This window comes from Symphalangus syndactylus, chromosome 4 (assembly GCF_028878055.3).
Source record: "Symphalangus syndactylus isolate Jambi chromosome 4, NHGRI_mSymSyn1-v2.1_pri, whole genome shotgun sequence".
Lineage (NCBI taxonomy): Eukaryota > Metazoa > Chordata > Mammalia > Primates > Hylobatidae > Symphalangus > Symphalangus syndactylus.
Genome location: NC_072426.2, coordinates 45,803,900 through 45,829,400, shown reverse-complemented (window position 1 = coordinate 45,829,400; position 25,501 = coordinate 45,803,900). Strand labels below are relative to the sequence as shown.

General features: G+C 54.4%; 1 protein-coding gene across 3 annotated transcripts in view; it reads right to left on the bottom strand.

The window, feature by feature from the left end:
• Window positions 1–25,501, bottom strand: part of UNC5B (unc-5 netrin receptor B) — an 89,482-nt gene that overhangs the window by 19,516 nt on the left and 44,465 nt on the right. For all 3 annotated transcript variants that reach the window (XM_055274597.2, XM_055274598.2, XM_055274599.2), the window contains one exon: window positions 3,137–3,361. In XM_055274597.2, the coding sequence (XP_055130572.1) occupies window positions 3,137–3,361 (225 nt within the window). Of the gene's footprint in view, window positions 1–3,136; window positions 3,362–25,501 lie in introns of those variants that run through there.

Sequence of the window (25,501 nt, the reverse complement as noted above, 5' to 3'; positions counted from 1 at the left end):
TTTTTTTTTTTTTTTTTTTTTTTTGAGACAGAGTCTCGCTGTGTCGCCCAGGCTGGAGTGCAGTGGCGCGATCTCGGCTCACTGCAACCTCCGCCTCCCGGGTTCACACCATTCTCCTGCCTCAGCCTCCCGGGTAGCTGGGACTACAGGCGCCTGCCACCACGCCTGGCTAATTTTTTTTTGTATTTTTTGTAGAGACACGGTTTCACTGTGTTAGCCAGGATGGTCTCGGATCTCCTGACCTTGTGATCTGCCCGCCTTGGCCTCCCAAAGTGCTTGGATTACAGGCGTGAGCCACTGCGCCCGGCCCCACAACTCCTCTCTGGACCTCTCCTGATGAAGTCATTGCTGTAACTCTCCTATTGTTGAGGAGGGTGGGGTCCTTGTGCAGGGAGTCCAGACACGGGGGACAGCCCCGTCCTGATGGCCAAGGATCTAAATGGGAGGTGGCTAGGGGTATGCCATCCAGGGAAGATGCTGCTTCAGGGGTGGGTGACAGTGCCTGCCTGCCGTGGCTGCCCAGAGGCTGGCTCCACAGTCAATGCTGCATGGCCCAGGGAGCAGAGCCCCTGCCCCTTGCTTACCAGACTGTGAACCTGTAAGAGTGGGCCCTTTTAAGGGGGTCATCCATGCAAGAAGGTTTCAGCAGTACCAATAGCTGGACAGAAGGAAACCACCACCAGGGAGGAGGCGCGACACCTCATTCAAGATCACCAGCAAGCAGAGATGCAGGGAGCATAGGACGGGGACCTTTGGTCTCCCAGGCTTGAGACCCAGCATCAGACTGCCCCCCCAAGCATGGCAATGCCTGGCCCAGGACACCCAGGGTTGGGCTGCCTGCCCCGATCTGGCATAAGCTGATGGGGGCCTATTCTACCTCTCCTGGCCCCCAGCTGTCCTCTTCTGTGTTTTCAGGCCTCAGACCAGGGCTAGAGAGTATGAGGCTGAAGTGGAATCAGGCCCCACCACTGCCAAGGAAGCTCTGCCCATTATTTGCAGCTAATCGGGACAACAGTGCCCCAATTTCTAGGGCTGGCAGGGCCTGTGTGCCTCGTGGCAGGGTTGGTGAGAGCCATGCTGTTACGATTAGTAATAATCACAGGGTTATTATTACTATACTAACGGCCTGTGAGGGGCCCCAGCAGGCACACTGTTCCCTCGCTTTGCCTGGACCCCGATGGCTGACCTCTGATACAGGCCAGAGGGGCTCAGTGGGCAGAGAGGTAAGGACCATTTGAGAGAAAGAGGCCAAGGAGAGCCCAGAAAGAGGACAGAGGAAGCAGGTGTTTATTGACTGCCTGCTGGGCCCTGGCATGCTGTTCTGTGCTATGTGTGCACCACCTGGCTCTACCCTCACCAGGACCTTCAGTCAACTTCCCAGTTTATGAAGAGAAGAACTGGGGCTCAGAGAGGTTAAGTGACTTCCCCAGGGTCACTCAGCCAAAGAGTGGGGACAGCTGGCAAATATGTGTTGTTTTGTTTCCCCTTAAAAATTCCTTTTTCCGGCTGGGTGTGGTGGCTCACGCCTGTAATCCCAGCACTTTGGGAGGCCAAGGCGGGGAGATCACGAGGTCAGGAGATTGAGACCATCCTGGCTGACACGGTGAAATCCCATCTTTACTAAAAATACAAAAAATTAGCCTGGCGTGGTGGCATACGCCTGTAGTCCCAGCTACTTGGGAGGTCGAGGTAGAATTGCTTGAACCTGGGAGGCGGAGGTTGCAGTGAGCCGAGATCACGCCACTGTACTCTAGCCGGGTGACAGAGCGAGACTCTGTCTCCAAAAAAAAAAAAAAAAATTCCTTTTTCCATTTTTATATTTTGGGTGAGCATGGGACTCCAAATCTATTGTTTAAAATTATGTTTAAATTGTGGTAAAATACACATTCTATAAAACTTAGCATTTTAACCATTTGTAAGCGTACGGTTCAGTGACCTTGAGTACATTCTAGAGTATGGTTTTAAGCCTGACTGGTTCTGAAATCTGTGAGCTTTACATGACAAAACAGAAACTAAAGAAGGGGGAAAGAAGGACAGAGAGACAGCATGTCAGGGAGACAGAGAGTGAGACACAGAGAGGGGGATGGAGAGAAAAAGAAAGAAGCAAAACAGGCACACAGGGAAAAGAGAGAGAGAGAAATGAGCAGGGAGATGCAGGGAAATAAAGAGAGCCGAAGAAGGAGAAAGAAAAGGATCCAGAAAGAGATGGGAAAACCAAAACAAAACCCAGGAAGGCTACTGGGGAGCCCCCTGAGTCTGGGGTGGGCTGGCTCTGTCAGGTGACCGAAGGGGGGGTCCCACCTGCCTGTCTTAAGCCCCAGGAAGGGCTTTTCACCCCGAGAGCTCCTGCACTATCAACAGGGACCTGGTGACAAGTGAGCAAGAGCCCCTCATTTAGACTCGAGGGCATCCTGGGGGCAGGCCCAGTTCTGGGAGATGTGGGGAGCCCCAGGGCTCTGCCTCCTCCTCTGGGAGTAGAAGGCTCCCCACATATCCGAGAAGGAAGGGACCCCACGCTTCCTCGAGTTTCCCAGTTTCGGCTGCTCTCCTCTTTCCCTCCAGATTTGGGCTACATCCCAGCACCACTTGGATGGTTATTTACTTAATACTATCAACTTTTTCTTTTTAACCTAAAACAATTTATTCTAACACAGGAAATGCCATATCATTATTGTGAATGGAAACCAGTATCACTTTCCACAAACAGAAGGGAACTGTAAAAATAACGATTGCATTGAATTCTGGGTCGGTGCCGTGGGGTGCCAGGGCTGTGAGGCAGAGACCTGCCCTCTTTGTTAAACAGGGAGATTAGCAGGTGTTTGGGAGGGCTCCAGAGCCCCCACCTGACGGGAACTTGCTCCCTAACAGAAGCAGAAGGATGGAGAGAAAGTGGAAAAGGGAGTGAGGGCTCACAGGGCACTCGGTGCTGTCGAATGCAGTGGGGATGGTCCCAAAGTCAGGCTGGGACACATGGCCAGCACTTGGGGAAATGCTAATCCAAAGTGAAGCTCGGGGTGGGCGGTGGGGAACTGAGGACCAGGGGGTGCCATGGCTGTGTGAAGTCTCACATAGAGCTAGGCCTGTGCCTCTGGGCCTGGGGTGTCCTGGGGTGCCCAGGCAAGTGGGGTGGGCTCACCGGTGGCCTCATCCAGGCCTTCCTGTGTGACGTGGTCGTTCTGGCTGACCCACTCGCCATTGCACTTGAAGTAGATCTGCGTGGCGGGGAAGGCGCGGCAGCGGAGCTCCACAGGCTTGTTCTTCACAATGTAGGCGTCCTGTGGTTCCTGCAGGAAGTAGGGCAGCGGCTCTGCCGGTGCCGACGGGAAGGAGTCGGGGAGCACCTCGCTGCCAGAATCAGTGCCTGCAGAGTGAGTGGAGACCTCCATGAGGCTGTGTGCTGGGAGGGCCCTGTGGCACCCCTCGCCCACCCCAGGGGCCACCGCAGACGAAGAGGACAGGGGAGGCAGAGGTGGGGCAGCCAGAGCCCTGCTGGGGGCGCAATCTGCAACCGGGGTCAAGTCTGGCACTCCTACGGCCTCGGTGTCCCATCTTGCCCTGCTTTTAAGAGGCTGGGCTTTATAAAGAGCCAGTTCCCACGCTGCGATGCTGTGTGACTGTACTTCATTACAGACAGAGAGGCCAGGGAGGTCCCAGGAAGGGAGGCGATCTGTCTGGGTGAGGACACCCCTTGGCCCCCCCCACAGCGTCTGCTCCACTGTCCCTGCCCGGCCTCTATCCAGTTCCTCATGGTGACGCCACCAGACGCAATGGGCTGGAAACAGGGCTGGAGCTCAAACCAGGCCAGCTCTGCCCTGGAGTCACAGCTGCCCTTTGCAGCCCCTGCCAGGCTGGCAAGTGGGACAGGAACCAGGGCTGCGGGGCAGGGGTGGGGTGAGCCGGCTGAACCAGGCCTGGACTCCACGGTGCTCAGCCCCCCGCAGGTCTCCTCCCCCAGGGGAAGCCCTCCTTCCCAGAAGCCTCCCCACAGAGCTCACCTCCCATGGTCTGTGGCTCTCACCCATCCCTTGGCCTCTTCTTCCCAACCCCCACCCCAGCCAGATCCAGCCCTCAGCACAATGGATGAGGGGACTTCTGAGCAGACGGAGGCTGTGCCTGTGGCAATCTCCTCCCACAAAGGTGGCCAAATGGAAATCCTGGCCCACTTGTCTCCCTGGAAAGAACTGCACCTCAGGAGGTGGGACAAACAGGAAGGGGGGTGTGGCCACCGCCAGTGCCCAGAAGCGGGGGAAATCAGGCCGCCGACCTGCTGGTTTACAATCCACCTAGGAAAACGAATTTTCCAGTGCCAAATGCCAAATGATTAGGTGGCTGGGCACAAGCCGTTGGGGGCTTGTCCTCTTCTGCTGACTGCCCAGAGGACACAGTGAATGAAGCTGTGGGGTGGCGCATGGCTGCCCAGCCCCTCCAGCTACAGGCCCCACCTACAGCCGAGGGAGGGGAGAGGGTGGTGTCCTGGGAGGCCTGTGTGGCCACTGGGATCGTGCACTTGTTCTCTGGTCTAGGAGGCCACATCTGGCCCTAGGGAGTCCCCCTACAGAGGGGCCAAGGGGACACCTGGTTTTCCAAGAACAGAATGTCTGACTATGCTTTCTCTTTGTGGACCAGGAGACCATGCTGAGACTGGGGAGCTTGGGAGAAAATGCATGAACTATCACTGGCTTGGGGCCTAGGCCCTGGGCAGTGTGTGTATGGGCGGTGGGGGTGGGGTAGCTAACAAGATGACACATGACTCCAGCTCCATCCAGCATGTTCTGTAGGGCCCAGGGAGAGAACCTTAACTCCTACCTTGTTATATCTGATGAGCACAAGAGGTGGACCCCCTTACCCTGTCTCTGGGCTGCTCTGAGGATCACATGAGATAAACATGCATGAACGCCTAGGCGGGACCTGGCACACAGTAGGTACATGTTGCTGCATCGAACGAACAACTAATGCTTACCCAGCATCAGGTGCTATGTTTGCAGGAATTTAAATTGTTAACTTATTGAATTCTGGCACCAACCCTGTAAGGTATGTTCTATTAGTCCCCATTTTAGAGATGGGTAAATGGAGGCTCAGGGAGGTTAAGCAACTTGTCCAAGGTCATACAGCTAACAAGAGGCAAATCAAAAGTTTGAACCTGAGAAAAGATTTCAGTGTTTGAGCTGTTGCCCCAGACTCCACACCACCTATCATTGATGTATGCAGCTCTGTAACCATGTGGGTGTCTCCACACCCAGGAATCCTAATAGCACCCTGACAGGGCCGGAACTCCACAGTCCACAGGGCCCTCTCATCAAGGGACCAGCAAGGCTGGAACTGTCCTCATTTCAAAGCAGAGGAAACTGAAGACCATTCAAATGGTTCCCATGACTTGCCTGAGGCCACCCGGTGAGTGGGCAGCTAATGTGGGAAGAGCAAGGCAGATTCCTGAGGCCAGGCCAGGGCTCCCTGACACCTGCTTCCCACTGCCAGGTACAGGGACAAGTTCACTATAGGCAAACTGGCAGCCCCCTAGGGCTGCTTGGGGATTTGATGAGGAGATGACACAGTGACTTGATCACAACCCAGGGAGCTGAACATTGGCTTTCAGTGGCCTGAGAGCTGGTTGCTGTGCATGCCCTGAGATGGCCACTGAGGCCTCCCTGCCAGGCCAGACAGCTCTGGGATAGCAGGATGGAGCCAGGAGGGCATCTGGGCAGCAGAGAACCTGCCAGGCTCCATGCCCACCACCTACCACCAGCATCTTGTCTCCATCTCAGCCCTGAGGGGTGTGGGACAGAGCTCTGCCTTCAGACTCAGAGGCCCCTGGGTCTGAACCAGCCCCTTGCTGGCCTCAGGCAGCTCATCTTTGAAATGGCAGGATTGAGCCTCCCTCTGGGGGTAGGTCATGGCCACAGGAGAAGGGGCATGGGGGCCCATGGGTGCATGTCACGTGCCTGCCCCCATCTTCTAACCGCACTGCCCCCAGCCCTGGGGTGACAGCTGCCTCTGTGCTCTGCAGCACTGCAGGCTGTATTATGACTTTGTTTTATAACTCTAATGCAGACCATTTATAAAGTGGGTGCAGACATGACTGAGGAAAGCAAACATTAGACATCCATTAGTGCAGCAGGCCCTGCATCTGGCAGCCCCACCGCCCCACTCTTCCCACCCCGCCCCTCCTCTCAGCCTTGGTGCAAAGATTCAGCTCTGGCCTTGGCAGGGGCGCAGGCCAAGTGTCCCCTCTGTGCCTCTCTGTTGCAGCAGCACCGGATGGCTCTTGATGTAGCTGTTGCCCTCTTGCTGTGTCTCTATACCCTAGGCGTCCTGGAGGCAGAGACTGCCAGGACATAAGGAAGAATGAGAGGCCCACCTGAGGTTCCTGCCTGGAGGGACCACAAGTGAACTCTGCCGGCCAGCACACAGCCGGTGCACAGTGAATGCAACTTCAGTAAGGGAGTAGGCCGGGCGCAGTGGCTCACGCCTATAATCCCAGCATTTTGGGAGGCTGAGGTGGGTGGGCTGCCTGAGCTCAGGAGCTCGAGACCAGCCAGGCCAACGTGGCAGAACCCCATCTCTACTAAAAATACAAAAATTAGCTGGGCATGGTGGTGTGCACCTGTAATCCCAGCTACTCAGGAGGCTGAGGTGGGAGAACTGCTTGAACCTGAGAGGCAGAGGTTGCAGTGAGTGGAGATCGCACCACTGCACTCCAGCCTGGGTGACAAAGTGAGACTCTGTTTCCGAAACAACAATGACAAAAAAAAGTAAGAGAGTCAGTATTGGGCATGCCAGGGCCTGTGCAGAGCCCTCACTTCTCCTTGGCCCTGGCTTGGGCCCCAGTGACTAAGGAAGGCTTGAAAGGTGGGCTAGATGAGAGCGACCTATGGCCAGGCTGCACAGATACCAGCTGGGTGGGAGAATAATGGGGTCTCGGGGTTCCTGGATGCTTACCCTGCCAGGCGCTGCTCAGAGGGTCGTTCATATGAACTCAATGAGCTCCACAATAACCCTAGACAGAGATGCGCAAACGTTTTGATTTTTAGCACCTCAGTAATTTTTTTTAAGCTATCCCAAGGCCAAAAAGAAGTCCCTAACAGGAATGTATTAGGTAATTAGATCCAAACAGCTTTGTAAATATTTATATCCTAAAATCTTAGGATAAATTGAAAGAAAAAATATATTTTTATCCCATTCCTATTAGCCACAAAGACATACGAATGGGGATGTGTGCACCTGTCGGGCACTGCACAACTTCTCAAACTTTGCAATCCAAGTGGACATCACTACTCTTACTGTTTGTCATGGGTTACTCAAATGCCACAATCCCAGCTTTGCAAAGATATGATGCCAAATAAAGGAAAACAGAGTGATATGACGCTGAAACTGTGAGCTACCTGGAGCTACTTGTTGGTGCAGTGTCTGATAGCTATCCAGTATTACCGTGTCTCCCACATTAAAAATATCCCACAGCTCCCCTGTGAGTGTGCTGATGAACCCTGGGATAACTTGGCACATAGTTTGGGAACCACAGGCCTATGAGTTGGATATGATTATTATCCCCACAGTGCAGATGAGGAAACTGAGACCAAAAGTGTTTAAGTGACTGGCATAGAGCTATAAAGCTAGTAAGTGGCACCGCTAGGGGGCAAATTCAGGTAATCTGATACTAGAATCTGTCTTCCGAACTCTGCTGAACTGGAAATGGGCATTTAGGTCTACTATGTGCTACTCCTTGCAATTCTTCCCATTTTACAAATGAAAACGTGGGGCAACAAGGGACATAAAGGGTCACCTGGTCGATGGCAGGAAGCAAGGCTTGAGCCATGTCTCTCAGCCCTGCCTCCGTGGCCTCTCTGCAGGACTTCCTGCTGCTCCATCTCTACAGAGGAACCACATCTAAGATAGGCTCCCCTAGAAGTCCTTGCCTCAGCCAGGCCGGATCTGGGTTTCCTGCTGGCAGGAAAATTCCCACATAAAGTGTTTTTCCTAATAGTAGAACTCGTTTGGGCCTAAATTGCAAAAGTGCAGCCTGCCTTTAAAGCTGCATCCAAGAATGGTCCAGATATCCCGCCAAGAAGCTATGAAAGAGGACACATCCCTGCACAGATGTAATGACAAGACAGTCAAATGAAGGACAGGAAAGATCGCTGGAGGCAGAGGCCCTGGGTTTGCATCCCAGCTGGGGACTGGCATTGCTGTGTGGCTGTTCTCTCCCAGGCCCTGGAGTTTCCGTCTGTAAAATGAGGAGGTTGGCCAAGTCAGTCTCTCAACCCCTCCTCTGCTTCTAACACTTTGAGGTTTAAAGATCCCTTATGGGGAATCTGTTCATGTGTGAAAATGTCCTGTTTAGTAAATTTTTTTCTTCAGAAAGCAAATTTGCTTAAATTAGGGTCACTTTCCTTGCCATTGCTATACGGTGGTCCTAAAGCAGAGCGTGGGTAGAACCCGGGGAAGGAGGAGGAGGAAACACTTACTGTTGGGCTCGCCTAACCATGCTCCAGCCCACCCATCCCAGGCCTTAGATCAAAATGACCACCAGCACCTCTGGATGGGACCTCCGAGGGGTGCCATTCAAACTCTCACCTCTAATTTGCCTTTACCTGCCCATATGAGGTCTCTGTAGAAGTTACTTAAAGGGCCATCTCATCCAACGTCTCCCGTCAACTCCTCAGCCAACCTTGACTCACATACCTGTGGGGATGGGGAATTCATCACGGCTTTTCTCAGCCAGGTTCTTCTTTGGACAGACCTAATAGTTAGAAAAGCCTTCCTTACTCACAGTTGCAGTTTGAGATTCCAGCCATTGCTAGACTTCTAATTTCTATTTTTTTTTTTTTTTTTTTTTTTGAGACAGAGTCTCGCTCTGTGGCCCAGCTGGAGTGCAGTGGTGCAATCTCGGCTCACTGCAACCTCCGCCTCCCGGGTTCAAGCAACTCTCTGCCTCAGCCTCCTGAGTAGCTGGGATTACAGGCACCCGCCACCACAACTGGCTAATTTTTGTATTTTTGGTAGAGACGGGGTTTCACTATCTTGGCCAGGCTGGTCTTGAACTCCTGATCTCATGATCCAACTGCCTCGGCCTCCCAAAGTGCTAGGATTACAGGCATGAGCCACCGCACCCAGCCTAGAATTCTAACTTCTAAACTAACTAAACAGCACACTTCTAACTAAACAGTGCAATTCCCAGTCTGGAGGTTGCAGCCTGGTCCCCCAGTCTGTCTTATCCAAACATTCTCTAGAAGACACAGTTTTGCACCTCTCACCTCCATGCTGGCTTCCGTATGGACAAGTTCCTTATGTCACCCACCCATTCAAAATGCAGGAGGGTGAGGTGACCAGGCTAGGGTCTAGAGGGCACCTTCCTGCTTCTGGCAAGTCTGTTTTGAGTCAGACAGCTCAAAGGCTCCTTTGCAGTTTTGGTGGCTGCTCCTGGAGGGCAAGGAACACACTATGCTCTTCCTGGTGTCCCCCATGGGCGACAGGGCATCCATCTGGGAGTGGAGTGGAGCTTGTCGGACAGCAGGCCTGTGCCCATCTGTAGGCTTCTTCCCAGGGGCTGGGCTGGGCCTGTGCAGCGCCTGCTGTGGAGACACAGGCTTGCATAAGAGGTGTCAGAATCTGACCCACCTGGATGAGCAGGAGTGAGGGCCCGGTAGGCGAAGGAATGACTTCAGGACAAATGTAAAGACACTGTACCTCTCAGAGGGTCTTCTGAGAGGAGGGGGCGGCTCCAACATTCCTGAGAGGGAGATTGTCACTATCCCTAGGGGAAGCCAGAGGAGTGCTGTGGCCCTTACCATGACTCTGAGCCTGGGTCCAGGCTGACCCAAGAGCCAGCAGTCCTGGTTCCAAGCCTCACCCTGCACTGTGAGACCTTGGGAGGTTGTCTGACCTCTCAGGGCCTCAGTTTCACCATCTATAAAGAAGTGACTAGCAGTTCCTGCTCTGTCAACTTTGGGGTATTGCTGTGAAAGGTCAACTGTGAAAACAGATGCAAATATCTTTCTTAACAAGCACTGTGGGCCGGGCGCAGTGGCTCACGCCTATAATCCCAGCACTTTGGGAGGCTGAGGCGGGCGGATCACCTGAGGTCAGGAGTTCGAGACAAGACTGGACAACATGGCGAAACCCTGTCTCTACTAAAAATACAAAAATTAGCTGAGTGTGGTGGCAGATGCCTGTAATCCCAGCTATTCAGGGGGCTGAGGCACAAGAATTGCTTAAACCTGGGAGGTGGAAGTTGCAGTGAGTGAGATCTCACCACTGCATTCCAGCCTGGGCGATGGAGCAAGACTCCATCTCAAAACAAACCAACCAACCAACCAACAAACAAACAAACAGGCAGTGCATGTGCCTGGGAGTGGCAGCAGGCAGGAGCTGTTCTCTAGCTGAACTGTGTGTGGGAGGTCAGAAACCCCACAGACTGTTTCCTTGGCCAGGCACCACCTGAGCCCGAGTAGACCAGACACATAGAAAGTCAACATTCAGAGAGCCTGGAGCCCCTGGAGCCCCACGTTCTTCCGGCTCAGAGAGGGGAAGTGACTAATGCAACACCACACAGCAAATTAACAGCCAAGCTGGACCAGAGCCCAATTGCTGATTCAGGACTGAGGAGGGAGAGGGGGCCCAGAAAGACAGCACCGCCATGGCAGGGTTGTGGGTGAAGGCTTGGGCTCTGTGATTGCCATGCCTGGGATGGAAATTCCTATCCATCTCAGCCGGGTCCACTTCCGGTCAGTCCTGTTGCCCAGGGTGGAGACCTCAGAGGGAGGCTGCTGTGGTCTGGTAGGGAAGGCCTTGAAACCCCCACCGCTGGCTTTTGTCTGCAGGCCTGGGACCCCCAGGCTTACCACCAGGGGTGGGCATCTGTAGCCATGCAGGGCTGTGTGTCTCCAGGGCTGACTGGCTCAGGACAGGGAGGGGAGAAGGAGTCAGGCGAGAGGTGAGGACAGAGAAACGCCCCACGCTGGGCACATTTATCATCAGCAATCACAGTCTTTCTCTAGCCCCTGGACACCGGCTAATTCTCCCCAGACTTGACCTCCCACTGCATGGAAAATCTCTCCCATTCACTGCGTGGCTGATGTGCTCAGTGGGGAGTGGGGAGAGTTGGGGGAGAGGAGCCCATTTATTATTATGTTTTAAAAACACACAACCTCACATGGAAGGACCCCTCCCTGGACACAAAGCCCTTTCTCCATCTGGCCCTGGCTCCTTGCGGCTGTGGGGTTCAGGCAGGGCCCCCCCTCGGAGGCGGTCACAATGGCCGTTACCGATGACAAATGGGGGCTGGCGGGCTCAGGGGACGCCGAATCATTCCTAACAAAGGTGGCTTCTCACGCAGCCCTTTTCCCACACCCTCTGCACCCATCTGTGCCCTGACATCACTTCCTCTGCTGTCACAGGAAGCAGCTTCGCCAAGGTGGCCAGCTGGGGCAGGGGCCTGTATCCTGAAGGGGGTGTCCAGCTGCTCCTGTGAAACGTCTCCCTCGAAGGACTGTGGGGCAGGTGAAGAAGTGGATGGGAGGCTGGGGTTGAGGCCCCAGGGCAGGTGCAGTGCTGGGATGAGCCCGGGCCCGGCTATGGGGGCCACACTGCTTACAGAGCTGGAAAGGGCACTACAGTCACTGGGTCACTGGCCACCCCGACTCCCACCCCCAAGGCCCTCCCTCCAGATCCTTCCTCTGGCTTTGGGTTCCTTTGGCTCAGTCTTGGGGCTAATTTTTGGTTCCTTTATCAAGTTTCAGGTCTGATGGGGTCACTGATGGAGGCCTGGGCCCTGAGGAGGGGATATTCTGTTTCCCCTTCTCTTCCCAGACAAGGAGCTCAAAGCCCTCTGATCCATGATCCTGCAGATGAGCATATTCCCAGCACCTGGCACTTAAAATCCTGTGTGTTCCAACGAGACAGTGCACATTATCGTCAACACAATGACTCTGCAAAGCTGTTCCATTTTACAGATGCGAAAATGAGGCTGAGGAGTGAAAGGGCGTGTTCGAGGTCACAGCCACTAAAACCCACAAAGGCCCTGAGGGCCCAGCAGGGGCAGCTATTGTTCTGTCCTCTCAGGAACTTGCTAGCTTGCTGGAGGGGATGGGGTCTCAGCTTCCTGACTCCAGCACTTGGCTTCCCTTGCTCTGTGGACCTGCCCCCCGCAAACCGAGACCCAGGGGTAAGGCCTGGGGCCATCCCGGCCCTCCACTCAGTGACAGGTGGCGAGCCCCCTCAGACACACACGCTTACACCAACAGGCCCACACATGCCCAGCCAGGTTATATCCACAGCTATCTCCGGGGACACCCTGAGAGCCCCACTCAGGCTGGGACCGCAGCGCTTTTCTCAGGGCCTATGTTAATGCTGCTGTCCCTCTAAGGCAATGGCAGGCTCCCCACCTGTGACTCAGACCTGCTATTTTATAGGTCACCTCTCCCTGACCCAGGGTTGGCATGGGGTGAGTTTGAGCTGCAATCTTAGACTCCGCCAAGCACCCAGTTGTTCAGGTCCCATCTGGGAAGGGTGCCTGGTGGCTCCCTTTCCTTCACCCCACTTCCAGTCCGTGCTGCTGGAGGGACCTGGTGCTGCCAGATGAACCTGGAAGATGTGCCTCACACTGCACGACTGCCCCCACCACCCGCTGCGGTCTCCAAGCCCAGGTCTTCCCACCTGGACCCTTCCTCTCTCTGGGCTCCCTACCTTTCCTTTTGCCCCTAAAATCCACTTTCCTCTTAACACCAGAGTGATCTCATAAGAGAGAAACCCTGCCCTCTAGTGGTGTACAGCCTCCTGCGGCTTCTCTGTGCCCCTGGAGAAAGTCCTAAACTACCCAGAACCCTCCAACTTCATGGACTCACCAGTCTTCCCTCCCTCCCTCCCTGCCTCCCACCCTCCCTTCCTTCCTTCCTCCCTCCCTCCCTCCTTTCCTTCCTTCCATCCTTCCGCAGAGTCTCACTCTGTCACCCAGGCTGGAGTGCAGCAGCATGATCTCAGCTCACTGCAACCTCTGCCTCCCGGGTCCTCCTGCCTCAGCCTCCCAAGTATCTGAGACTACAGGCACATACCACCACGCCCAGCTAATTTTTGTGTTTTTAGTAGAGACGGGGTTTCACCATGTTGCCCAGGCTGGTCTCGAACTCCTGACCTCAGGTGATCCACCTGCCTCGGCTTCCCAAAGTGCTGGGATTACAGGCGTGAGCCACTGCACCCGGCCAACTCACCTATCTTTCACTGTGCTCCAAGCCCCACTAGGCGTGTTTCCCTGGGACATGCCTTGCTTGTTCCAGCCTCAGCGCCTCTGCTGGTCTCTTCTTTTGAAGCGCCTCCCCCAATCCCGCCCCCACACACATATTCTCTTGGCTGACTCTTTGTCATTGAGATCCCGACTCAAATGCCACCTCTTCAGTGAGGCCTTCCCTGACCACCCAGTGAAAATGCACCATCCTCTGTCCTCCCTGTGCTATCTCCCCAATGCCTTTTTTTTTCCCTTGGCAGGCTCACCTCCTTCTGGAATGACCTTCTTTGTGTATGTGTTTGTTAGCTTGCTGTCTGTTTCTGGACAGAAAGGAACTTGCCTTTCTGGAAGGCAAGTTCCTTGAGGGCCTGGGAATCTTGTTTGCAGTGTAGATGGGCCCACTGGGGACACAGGACAAGCACTGGGGTGGCAGGTGGAGGGGGAGGGAGCAGCCAGAGGGGGTTTGGGCAGCGGGGGCGGGTAGGAGGGCTGACCTGGGCTACAGGATCCCATCCCTTGGGAAATTCCATGCTGCAGGACTCCACTAACTGATGGAACTTCAGAGACCATCTAATCGCTGCCCTCAAGGATGGAGACCAGAGAGGGTGTGGTCTGGCTTCAGATCACACAGCACCTGAGCAGCAGAGCCAGAAAGAGAAACTGCGCACCAGACTCCCAGGAAAGGAGAAGTAGGGGGGTGACTTCATTTTTCTAAACTCCTTTTTTTAATTGAAACAGATTTTTGGGTTTATTCTGATTACAAAGGTAGTAGCCTCATTGTAAACAATCTAGAAAAAAAATAAAGATGAAAATAAAAGCCACCCCATTCCCACCCCAGCTGAGTTACACTGGATGTTGATCCTCCCTGACTTTTTTAGATGCATGGATATTTAGTTACCTAAATCTGGTCTCACTATGTAAGTTGCATATCCTGTGCTTTCCCTTAAAGGCCATTGACTGAGGACTTTTGAATCATAAGCAGAACACGCCGGGCATCTCTCTCCGTCTCCCCCCGCCACCCCCGCCCGCACGGTCACACGTGTCAGACGGGTGAGGGCCAGCTGGGCTGCCTGCTCCTGCCACGCGTTTGAGGTTGCTGGAGGAGCTGAAGGACGCAGAGCTGGCATGGGGAGTGAGCCTGGCAATGCCGTCAAGTTGGCTGTGTGTTTGGGTTCTGGGCAGGAAGATGCCCAGTGTCCTGTCACTTTCTCCCAGAAAAGCCCAAAACGCCTTGGTACAGTCTTGGGTCTGGGGGCTGCCCGGACTAGGCCAGACAGGACAGTGCTTACATCCCCATGCCGCCCTGAAAGCCCAGGGTTAAGGCTGTTCTTAGAGCACCCAGGGCACACCAATTTCCCGTCTCCCTCAGCGCCATGCTCTAGAACCGAATAACCCTTCCTTGCAAAGGGGAGGCAACTGCCAAACACATTTCCAAGTGGAAAAACTGCTGCAGTCCTTGCCTGCTGCCTGCTGTCAGCACCACCACCAGGAGGCAGCTCAGACCCTGGGCTATGGGGCCTTCGAAACTGCGTCCAAGCCCTTCATCTCCAGTCAGGGACCCTTCACCCCCAGCTGGGGACCCTGAGGCCAGAGAGGGACAAAGACTTGTGCAAGGGCAAACAACCAGTCTGTGGCTGCAGCGTCACTCCTATCTTGCCATCACACTGGCATAAAGGAAGTCACAGAAGGGACAGAGAAAAAGGGGTGGCCAGACTCTGGCCTTTGCCGATCTGTGAAATGGGCATAAGAAGGGGACGGCAAATGGGCGAGATAAACAGAGGTAGAGATGGTGCCACGAGGAGAGGGAGAAAGAGCCCCTGAGAGCGCCTGGCAGTAGGGGGTGAATAGAAGGGGTCCTTGGAACTGGGTAGGGGCTTCCCCTTGGATTTTTCTGAATCTGGAAGCCACTTGGATTCCTGCTCAGTCCCCAGGGGTGAGGGAGGAAGGCAGCCATCTCTGGCCTCCATTCCCAAGGCAGGACTGTGGCTCAGGTTCCATGGGCCCCAGGGAGGGCAGGCCTTGTAGACTCAGAGTCCCGGGAACATCCTGGGGGCCTCAGAGGGGTAGTAACTTGCCTCAGGTCACATAGCAGCTAGGAGGCGAAGCCAGGACTGGAATGTGGGCATCCTGGCATGCAAGCCATGGTTACTGTGTTTGCCTCTCTGGTCTCAGTGCTGGGAAAGACCCTGGCCCTGGGTTTGGGTGAGCAGCTGAATTGTCAGCTGGTGAGATATGGGGAGACAGGTGGCACTGGCCAAGGGGAAGGCTTGTGTGGCTGCACAGATGCACTTCGAGGGAGGCAGATGGTGAGCAAGCACTCACTCCCATTCATTCATTCACTCATTCATCAAACACTTCCTGGGGGCCTCCTCTTGACCATGCCTGTGGTGAGGCTCAGAGAGCAATAACCAAGCTTCAGTTCCACCAGTGGGAAGCTCACAGCGAAGTTTCAAGGTTAAGAATCCAGACATCAAGACTTCTTAGACCAGCGCCCAGTCTGCCTCCAGCCTACCTCCATAGCCATGTAATGGTCCCTTTGCCTGCCCACCCACCATCAGTGCAGAAATCAATCCATAGCTCTTTCAGTAGCTGTCTCCTCCTCGGCCAAGGAACCAGCTCACTCTCTCTAGGATGCAGGCTTTAACTACTTCCAACTTGATGACTACAGGGATTTTTCAATCTCCAGGCTCTTATAATCCCATGCGTTTCTTGAGGTGAAATGCGTTGGTGCTGTCAGTGACTCACGAGACAACCCCGGGGCAGCCACTTCCCTCTGGGCCTCAATTTTCCTAAGAAATGGGACCACTTTTACTTGCTTTGACTCTCAGGGCTGTCGGAAACACCAAAGTCAGAAATACAAAAATATTTTGCCAGCTGGGCAGCCCTAGGCACGAGCTAATTTCTATTACAGGAGTCCCCGTATCTGTGGGGGATACGTTCCAAGACCCCCCTGTGGATGCCTGAAAACTTGAATAGTACCAAGCTCTATATAGACTATTTTTTTTTTCTGATCTGATAATGGAGACAGCCACTGAGTGACTAAGGGCCGGGTGGTGTATACAGTGTGGACACCCTGGACAAAGGGATGGTTCACATCCTGGGCAGGATGGAGTGAGACAGTGGGAGATTCCATCATGCTACTCAGAATCGCACACAATTTAAAACATGTGAACTGCTGATTTCTGGAATGTTCTGTTTAATATTTTGGTGTCGCAGTTGGCCATGGGTAACTGAAACTGTGGACAGGGAGACCTCGAGTAAGGGGGGACTATTGTACTCCATTCTCAGGAAGAAACAGTGAGTGGACCTTCCAGGCTGCCAGAGCCCCGGCGAGCCCCACACCTCGCCTCCACCCCTGCCCTAGCCTCCCAGCTGCTGCCTTGACCCACTCTGTGATGACACAGAGCTGCAAAAGGCTGATGCAAGCTAGAAGGAGGGAATGAAACAGACTCGTGTGGGGCGGATTGAGTGCCATCTCTAGCCCCGAGGGACGCCCGTCCCTGCTCCCGCCTGCTTGTTTGCACCTGCTGATGTAATCGCCGGATCACCTTGGCTCAGGGCTCGGCCTGCTCCCCATGTCCTCTGAGTGAGCAGCAGAGGAAGGGTGCAAGGGCCAGAGGGCAGTTATCCAGCTGAGGACACCGTGAGAGGGCTCCTCCAAGAGGGGCACCAGGATGCGGGGAGGGTGAAGGGGAGCAAAAAGCCCGAAACTTGCAGGAGGTTAGCCAAGGAGAAGGCGTTCTGGAGTGCGTGGGACTTGCTTCAATCCCATCCTGTCCCCATTCGCTGGGGGAACCACCCCCTGCCTCTGAGCCTGGTTCCCCTCACAGCTGCAGGATCTCATGAAATGAGCCTGGTACATGTCAGGCACTAAGTTTGTCAGTTCCCTTCTAGGGATTTCTTGAGGGGGGATAAGGAAGTATGAGGTAGGGGTGAAAAAAGAAAGGATAGAAGCACAGCCCAGTGACAGGAAATACCAGAACACTTTTGGGCCACCCGTTCAGTGGCTGACTCTGGGCCCTAGTCTTAGCTCCTGGGACCTCGGTTTGTTTCTCTGTAGAATAGGTGCACCTTCACCGTTCCCACCTCACAGAGATAGCTACAGGCCAGAGGTGTGAAAGTGTGGCATCACACTAAGGCATGTGGCCAGCATGGGGGACCTGGGGACAGCCAGCAGTCAGGGTGGGGTGCCTCACAAGAGCCTGGGGCTCCCAGAGGCTGGGCAGGCCCTTACCAAGCAGTGGAAGCACAGGGAAGGTGGGGCCCGTCCACTGTGCTCGCTGCCGGGCTGGCCCAGGATCCTCTCCTTAGGGATGAAGAGGAGCACACGGCTCCCCTGAGGCCTCCAATCAGGCGTTGAAAACACACGGGTGGAGGGGAAGAGGGCAAAGACATGTTCCTGGAAGCTGCCAGGCCACAGCATGCAGCCGAGGCCCCCACGAGCCCAGGGTCTGGGGATCGCCACATCACCAGACTGTCATTCTCAGAGCTAGTTTCCCTGAGAAAGCGGCGGAGAAAAGTTCTTAGTTCACGCGTCTCTTTGGTTGGCATCATAAGCTCAGGGAAGACAGGGAGCCCCCGCTAGACAGGGCAGGCCAGGTGGGGAGGAAATGTCCATCCCAGACACCCCTGATGCCCTCAGCCTGCAAGGGTTACCTTTGTTACCCGGGCCCCCAGTCCTGCCAGGTTGCCCTAGAGGGGAAGCTTCACCCTAGCTGGGATTAAACGGCTTCCCTGGCCACAAAGATCCACCTTTCCCTTTAGTACCTCTTCAGCGCTAGCAGGTAATTCAGGTAATGAGTTAACAGCTACCATTTACAGTGCTAACTAGCTCTCAGGTTCTGCGCCAAGTACTTGGAATAATTATCTAACTGAACCCTCCCAACAACTCTTTCTGGTAGGTATTCTTATCATTAGCCCCAGTTTGCAGGCACAGGGAGATTAAGTTACTTGCCTAATGTCACAGAGCAGGGTTGTCAGCATTTGAATCTGGGTCTCTTTGACTCTAAGCCCATACTTTTTTTTTTTTTTTTTTTTAATAGAGACAGGGGCCTCACTATGTTGCACAGGCTGGTCTCAAACTCCTGGGCTCCAGCAATCCTCCCATTTTGGCTTCCCAAAGTGCTGGGATTACAGGTATGAGCCATGGCACCCGGCCAACCTTGGTGCCAGTGGTACTCAAACCATGGCCTGCACCAGGACCACCTGGAGTGCTTGCTAAAACGCAGGCTCCTGCCCTCAGGTTCTGATTCAGTCGGTGTGGGGTGGGCCTTCAGAATGTACATTTCTAAGAAATGTCTAGGTGCTGCTGCCAGTCCACACACGGCTCTATGCTCTCTTGCCTCCCGACAGAAATATCAAACGCTTAGTGCACATAATGGTGCTTAACATATGTCAGCTTCCTTTTCCTTAACACTTCTATGATTCAGCTGGAGACTTTTCAAAAGGAGCTGAAGGAATTACACAGCAGCATGGTGCCAGGCTTTAGCTATCTGAGCCGGAATCAGGACCTGCTGTGTGGCAGTAACAATAAATGATGGCCATAGCCTATGTTCCTGCAAATTCGCCTCTCTAGGCCTCCATTTCCTTCTCTGCAGAATGGGGTAATAGTATTTCTAGCATGGATAAGACACGTTAATACACGCAATGAGCTTAGAGGAGTGCTGGGCATGTTAAAAAGACTTAATGAACAAAAGCGGCATTCTTGTTTTTATTATTATCATTGCTAATACCTATATCTTCTACATTATTTCATTTAATTGTTGCAGCAATCCTATGAGGTTGGTATCAATAGCCATCTCTATTGTTTATCTAAAGTTGTGCAAAGTCAGACAGTTACTAAGTGGCAGAGGAAAGATTCTAAGCCAGGTTTGCCACCCCAATGGCAGGAACTGTCCACCATTAGCAAATAGGGATGCCCACTCTGACTGCTTCCTCTGGAAAGGATAAAGAGTTATTTTCTTATATTTCCAGCAATTCCTTCTAGTTCAACATTCCCCATTCCCTGCCACCCATTTAGCTCAGAGTACATCAATATCACTGGTGAATGAAGAATGTCTTAAATGGGGCAACCAGAAGCTGTGTCAGCCACCAATGCTTGGTGACCTTGGGCAGCCAGATTCCCTCCCTGTCTGTCCGTTTGTCCCCTGGTACCTTCCCGGGCACCTCTGTGGCTCAAGGACTGGCTTGGTGTTGGCTAGCCCAGCCCCTGGGAGAGGGGATGGTCATTTGCTTCTCCTGAGAAGCCCTGCCCCCAAGTCCTCTGGGATTCCAAGTTCAAAACAATAGAGGCTTCAGGTTGCCCTTGATGTAAAGGTTTAGTAGGTGGCTAATTTTAGCTGAGAAATACTCGGCATTTTCCCAGCCGCCGTCACTGCCGCACTCCGTGTTGGACAAATGGCCTTGGTTTTCCTCTCTGATTGTTCTCGGCTGGGGGCTGGGGGCTGACTCTAGCTCAGGACAATTCTCTTTGTGTCTGCTTCCGGGTGGCTCTTAATAACTCAGAGAAGGGGATGGGATGTCTGGAGCTCTCAGCTCGAGCTCTCTGGCCCCCTCCCCCGTGCCCTGGCTGCCTTTCAGTCATCAGGGGCATCCCGAAAAGTGGCATTTGAACAGAACTTGCTGGACTCCTCAAATCCTCAGGCTTGGGGAGGGAAGGCTTGTGGCCTGAAGGGGCCTCCCTTTGAACAGATGAGGAAACTGAGGCCCACAGAGGGTGTTAACTAGCCTGAGGCCACACAGTTCTCTGGCAGAGCTGGGCCTGAGCACCAAGTCTACAGACTCAGTCCAGTGCTCTTTGTATGACATGCAGGAGAAACCCCACTGCCTCCACCCTGGTGTGGGGACACCTCAGAACGTAGGATGCCCAGGCTGCAAGCCTCCGTGGAGACACCTGGAATGCTGCCTTCCCACCCCTACCTGGCTAAACCCTGTTCCTTCTCCAGGTCTCACCTTAAAGGTCACTTCCCCAGAGAGCCCTGACTGCACCACTCCCACCTAAACCAGGGCCCTGGCTCTTCGTCTGGCATCTCTTTTCCTTATTGCCCTCATTACCTTTCCAAGTTATATACTTATTTGTGTATTTCCTTTAATGTCTGTGCCCCCATCGACTCTGTGGTCCCAGGGCAGAGGCTCAGTAACAGCCACACATTTAACCTGCCTGGGCAGCCAACAATCTGACAGGGTTCTCGGGGAGGGTCCTGGAGCCCTGCTGTGCCAAGTGAGGCCCAGGGGGTTCAGGGGAGTGACTGGGGTGACTAGAGGGTAATCAAGGCTCATGACGGTGGCCATTTGCCATCAATGTGGACTTCTTCAGATATTTCCAGCAGCAAGATGGCTTTACTGTGCTTTCTCCTTGAGCATCATTTCTGGCTGGATGGCACCCGTTTACCCACTGCTGTAACCCAGTGCCAGCCTGGCACACAGTAGATGCTTAATAAATCCTTCGTGCATGAATGAATGAGTCTCCTGGGCGGGCTCCCCTGGGTCCTGTTCTCCCCAAGGAAGAGGCCTGGATTCGATCTATGCCCCATCCCTCCCAACGATGACTCTGAAAGCAAGAGAAATGAGGAGCCCAGGACAGCCCCCCCACCATCTCGGCCCTGCCCCATCCCCCCAGCCAGCTCAGAGTCCCTCTCTGCCTACACAGGCCTCCACTGTGGTCTCCCTCCCCCAACCCACTCCAGCCGGGACCAGTATGCTATAATTACAGTCCTCCTTCCAGGCTCCGGTAATGAGGGGGTGTCGGGTGCCAGCCGTAATTACAGCCTGGTTAGAACGAACAGGAGCCACCTCCAAGCCAAATTACAAAGTCTACAGCCGGACTCCCTCCTGCCCCACTCCCTTTTTATGGGCTGGTTAAAGGAAGGGACCGGGAGTTTATGGAGAAGCCAGCTCAGGCTGGGCTGCAGTCTCGGGAGAGTTGAGAGCGAACAGTCTGGGCCTGTGTTGCTTTGAAACTATCTTCCCACCTCCCCGCTACCCTGTCCCACCCCCGTCCAAATTCCCATCCAAAGCCAAGGTCAGAATAGGCAAAGAAGTCAACTGAGGCCTCTCTTGTAACCCTTCCCGTCAGAGCCTCCATCTAACGGCTGGGTGTTCTGTGCCAGGCCTGGGGTCACAGGCTTTACGTAGTTGTATTCAATGGGCACAGCAGCCCTGTGGACAGGTACCATTACCCCTATTTTACTAACCAAGGTTCAATGCTTAAAATAACTTGCCCCCAGTCACACAGCCAGTAAGGCAGATGCAGGGCTCCAGCCAGGCCGGCACAGGGCAAGACTCTAGAGTATAGGTACACTCCATCTTGCACCCCTCACTGCACTGGGCACAAGGAGGGGCACAAGGAAGGACTCGGCTAATACTAAGAATGATGTGTTCTGTAGGTTGAGGCAGGTCAGAGGTCCACCTGAGTCCTTCTCTCCCTTTGAAAGATGAAGAAATTGAGGCTCAGATTTCTACTGACGTCTCAGGGAAGGATGTCCTTTGGGGAAGTCAGGGCCAGCATTTGGGAGGTCTTTTGCATGCCAGCCAGGGCTTTGTCAGCCTCAGAATCTCAGGATATTAGAGTGTGCAAGGGCTATAGAGTCAATCTAGTCTAGAGGCAAATGCACGGCCACCTGGCCAATCCTGAGGCTGTGGCAAGCATCACTAATAAATTGTGGCACATCTGGACAAGGCCTCCTTCTCAGCATAGGACTATACTCAGCCACAACCAATCAAGTGATGAAGATATTCCACCCCCGCCCCATCTGATTAATCCCTATTCACCCTCACTTAACCCAAGGGAAAAACACGGTCCAGAGAGTTGGGGTGACTTGCCTAAAGAACTGAGGGGCCCTTATTCCATAATGACAGCCCCTAGGTACTGCCAGCTTGCCACTCTCGGTGCAGCCCTGTCGATTATGGGCTTCCCGAATGGAAAGATTTGGACTCAAGGTCCCATCCTCTCCCCATTCCCACGCTGGCCCCTAATAGCGAACCAGCCGGCTGCTCTGCTGCCCTCACCAGAAGGTGGCTTTCGTAAGGGCTGCGGGGGAGCAGACTTGCTCAGCAGCGGAGGTGTCCCAGCGCAACCGCAGCAACCTCTCCGCAGGGCTCCCAGCTGCCTGCTCGCCCCTTCCTGGGCCTCTTGGCTGGGCTTTCCTAACAGCCCGAAAACCTGGCTCCAGCCACCCACTGCCCACTCGCCACAATTGGCCTGCAATGACTCAGTCTCCTTGCTACCTCCTCCTCCCGTCTTCTGGCCCTGGCATCCCCCAGCTCTTAGGAGCCTCTTCAATAGTGCCTTTGATCCTGGCTGCCGAGGCTCCTTAATGAGGACGGCCTGCTGCCTTCAGCAATGGGGTGGCAGAGAGCAGCTTCTGGGAGCACAGTGACGGTAACAGGGTGAACACAGCCCTGATGCCCCCCAGCCTCCCCCAGATGACCAAAGGCCCTGAGCCCAGAGGCCCTGCAGGGAAGACAGGAAAGCTGCTGAGATTTTTTGGGAGGTGCCTGCCTCACCCAGCAGTGCTGGGCCTGGACCGGAGGGCATTTTCAGAAGGGCACTTTAATTAGGAAACAAGGCAGCCAGCCAGCGGGCCTATGGGCCACACCCGGTGCCATTAGAGGCCTCCGTGCTCCCGGGCCCAGCCTGCCTCTCTCGCCTCCACCCATTCCACCTCCTCCCTAGGGTTGTGGGGAAAGGCGGTCCCCGAGCACCCCTGCTTGCCTCCCCTATCCTGAGGGCCCTGGCAAGGAATGGAATGCCGGATTTCTCAGGTGTGGTTTCTCAAGCTGAGTTTTGGATCTCAGGCTGGAGACAGCTGGCAAAAGCAGAGAAGCCACCCTCTGGCCAGTGGCCGGAGCAGTGGCCACCCCCATGCTGGGCCACAGGAAGGAGACGGCATCAGTGCCTCTGCTCCTGATGCTTCATGCCCCCCTACCTCTCTCCACCAGGAGCTACCGTGATGAAGCTCCTGCCTGGCAGTTGGCTTGTTTGTCCCCTAGAGGCTCCAGCTCAAACCCAAACTGTGCTGTTCCAGGCACTGTCCCCAGCAGGCAGTGTTCCCACAGCCACAATGGGCAGACTCCGAGCTGCCCCATCCAGTCCCTTCGGCTATCTACCCCAAATTCAGGAGGTGGGCAGAATGCACCCTTGAGACTCTCAGCAAGTTGGGCGGGGACCCACGCCGACTGACCTGGCTGAGCCTGGCTATGGCTGAGCTACCAAGCTCCACACTCCCGCCCTGTGGGGCCTGGGCAAGTCACAGGTCTATATTTCCTCCTCTATAAAATGGGACAAGCCACAGGAATCTCCCAGGCCTGTCGTTATGGTAAACAGAGTCACGTATGTGAATGTACCAAGCACAGGGCCTGACTGCAGCGTTCAGTAAACTCACGCTGACCTTGTGTAGGCTGAAGTCCTCCCCACAGTCCAACTTGGCTGTGTGACTGGGCTAGCCACTTTGCCTCTCTGAGCCTCGGTTTCTTAGTCTTTGAATGGGTGAACAGTACACATTCTCTTATGGATGCAGAAGTGCTTCATAAACTATGAAGGGCTGCCCAAGTCCAAGATTAGTCATTATTATTTTTCTCTTTTCCTTTTTTTTTTTTTTTTTTTTTTGAGATGGAGACTCGCGATATCGGCTCACTACAACCTCTGCCTCCCGGGTTCAAATGATTCTGCTGCCTCAGCCTCCTGAGTAGCTGGAATTACAGGCACGCACCACCACGCCCGGCTAGTTTTTGTATTTTTAGTAGAGAAGGGGTTTGTCATGTTGGCCAGGCTGGTCTTGAACTCCTGACCCAAGGCGATCCTATTGCCTTGGCCTCCCAAAGTGCTGGGATTATAGGTGTGAGCCACTGCACCCGGCCCAGTCATTATTTTTCTAATGAATGGCTATACTTCACCTCCCTCCACCCTGCCCATGAGGAAAGGCTGGGCCATTCTATTCCAGTTCACCCCATGGGACCCTGGTGACATTGGGCTCACGTGGCCTCACACGGGCTGCCTGCCCCGAGGCTCGACTCTTCCCTGTTGCCTGTCAGCTGCCTCCTGGACAGGGTAGTACCTGGCTGGCCACTGGGCAGGGAGGACAAGGGGATTGGGATGCTCAGTTCTTCAGCGGGAGGGTCTTTACCCATCTGGCAGCTCCTCTGCTGGGCTGGGAATCAACTCCTCGGGAAAAGGCAATGTTGGGGCAGGGTGGGGACCTTGGTGACTCTGAAGGCAAGTGGGTGCCAGCTTGGCCAGTCTCACCCTTGGCTCCTCCTGTCCTTTCTCTGAAGAGCTCCAGCAGGGCTGCTTGGGATGTTGCTAGCTGTGTGACCTTGGACAAGTCCCTTCCCCTCTCTGGACCTTCCCCCTCTGAAAGGATGCTGCCCAAGGCCATGGCTTGTCCTGCTGCTCTCAGGTGCTCTGGAGTGGGGGTTCCAGCAGAAGCATAGAGAGCTGGCCACACAGCTCAGGAAGGGGCCAGGCTTCCTGGAGGAGCTACAGGGCTGGGCTTGGCCAGCAGGTGGGCAGAGACAAACCTGATGCAATACAGATTCCTGTATCCTAGGAGGGGAGTGGGGGGCCCTGCATCTGCCCTGCCCTGGCCCAGGCTGAGGGCACCCCGTGTGTCACTAGAGAGTGAGGGAACCTTACTCAGTGGAAAGAGCCCAACATCCGCAGGATAGAGTCTCGGCATCAATAGCTGTGGGGGCTTCAGGCAGGTGATTTTGGCTCCCTGGCCTTGGTTTCTCCGCCTGTAAAATGGGCTAACAGTCCCTAGCCTAGAGGATAAGTAATGCCTTAGCTCCTGTGCACCTGGCATCAGGTAAACTCTCAAAAACATTCCCAGTGAAAGCACGTGTTTCTTGGGCACGGCACTTCAAGCCTCTGGCCTCTGTTTTCCCACCTGTAAAGAGGGTATCAGAACATTGCCTACCTCCAGGAGCTCACATATATCAAACGGCTTTAGCACAGGCAGGTGCCTATGCATAGCATGGATTCTAGGTGTTTGTGGAAGCCACTGAGCCAGATGCCCTGGAAGAGTTCCCTGCACACCTGGCCACAGCCTGCACTGGTTCCAGGGAGGGGACAGAGGCTCCTCTTTGCCCTACAACAGGCGCGGTTGTTTCCTCACTCCTTGTCAGGCCCCAGATGGCTGCTGGGCCCCAAGCCATGGACAACATCTTCCAAGCCCACACAGCACCTCCAAGGAGCAACTGGCATGTACGTCTCTCCACAGTAATAATTCAGTCCAGGCTGGTGCAGCTCACCACCGAGGCGCTCCTCGAAGATGCTGTGTGGGCTTGGCA